Here is a 448-nt window from a genome sequence, read left to right as displayed (position 1 = left end):
ACTATGCTGCTGCTGTAACCCTCATAGAACACGGTAAACCCTAAACCCTAAACCCTAAACCCTAAACCCTTGAAAGGGTTTGGGACAGCCTTAGATTCACCCTCGTTGCTGGTAGGGTTTAGGGTTTAGGGGTTAGGGTTTACATGTATGCGAAAAAATATTTTGGTTTAGGGGTTTAAGGGTTTAGGGTTTTGAGGGTTTAGGGTTTTAAGGGTTTAGGGTTTCAAGGGTTTAGGGTTTCAAGGGTTTAGGGTTTAGGGTTTAGGGTTTAGGGTTTGTGCAGGAGCGAATTTGGATGCAAAGACAACGCAGGGAGAGACCGTATTAGATTGGGTGCCTGCTGAGGTAGCTGCGCTGCTGCAGGCAGCAGCAGCAGCAGCAGCAGCAGCAGCAGGAAAACAGAGAAAGCCAGCAGCAGCAGCAGCAGCCGCAGCAGCAGCACCAGCAG

At 49.6% G+C, this 448-nt stretch overlaps 1 protein-coding gene across 1 annotated transcript in view; it reads left to right on the top strand.

Moving 5' to 3' along the window:
* EMH_0039720 (protamine P1, putative) overlaps window positions 1-448 on the top strand; it is a gene marked incomplete at both ends in the record, with an annotated part of 3,811 nt that overhangs the window by 2,790 nt on the left and 573 nt on the right. Inside the window, one exon of the mRNA XM_013495432.1 lies at window positions 284-345. Within this exon, the coding sequence (XP_013350886.1) occupies window positions 284-345 (62 nt within the window). The remainder of the gene's footprint in view (window positions 1-283; window positions 346-448) is intronic.

This window comes from Eimeria mitis, genomic scaffold, assembly GCF_000499745.2.
Source record: "Eimeria mitis Houghton genomic scaffold, Emh_scaff1571, whole genome shotgun sequence".
Classification (NCBI taxonomy): domain Eukaryota; phylum Apicomplexa; class Conoidasida; order Eucoccidiorida; family Eimeriidae; genus Eimeria; species Eimeria mitis.
Note: the sequence above shows the minus strand (reverse complement) of the source record. Positions and strands in the feature narration are given on the sequence as shown.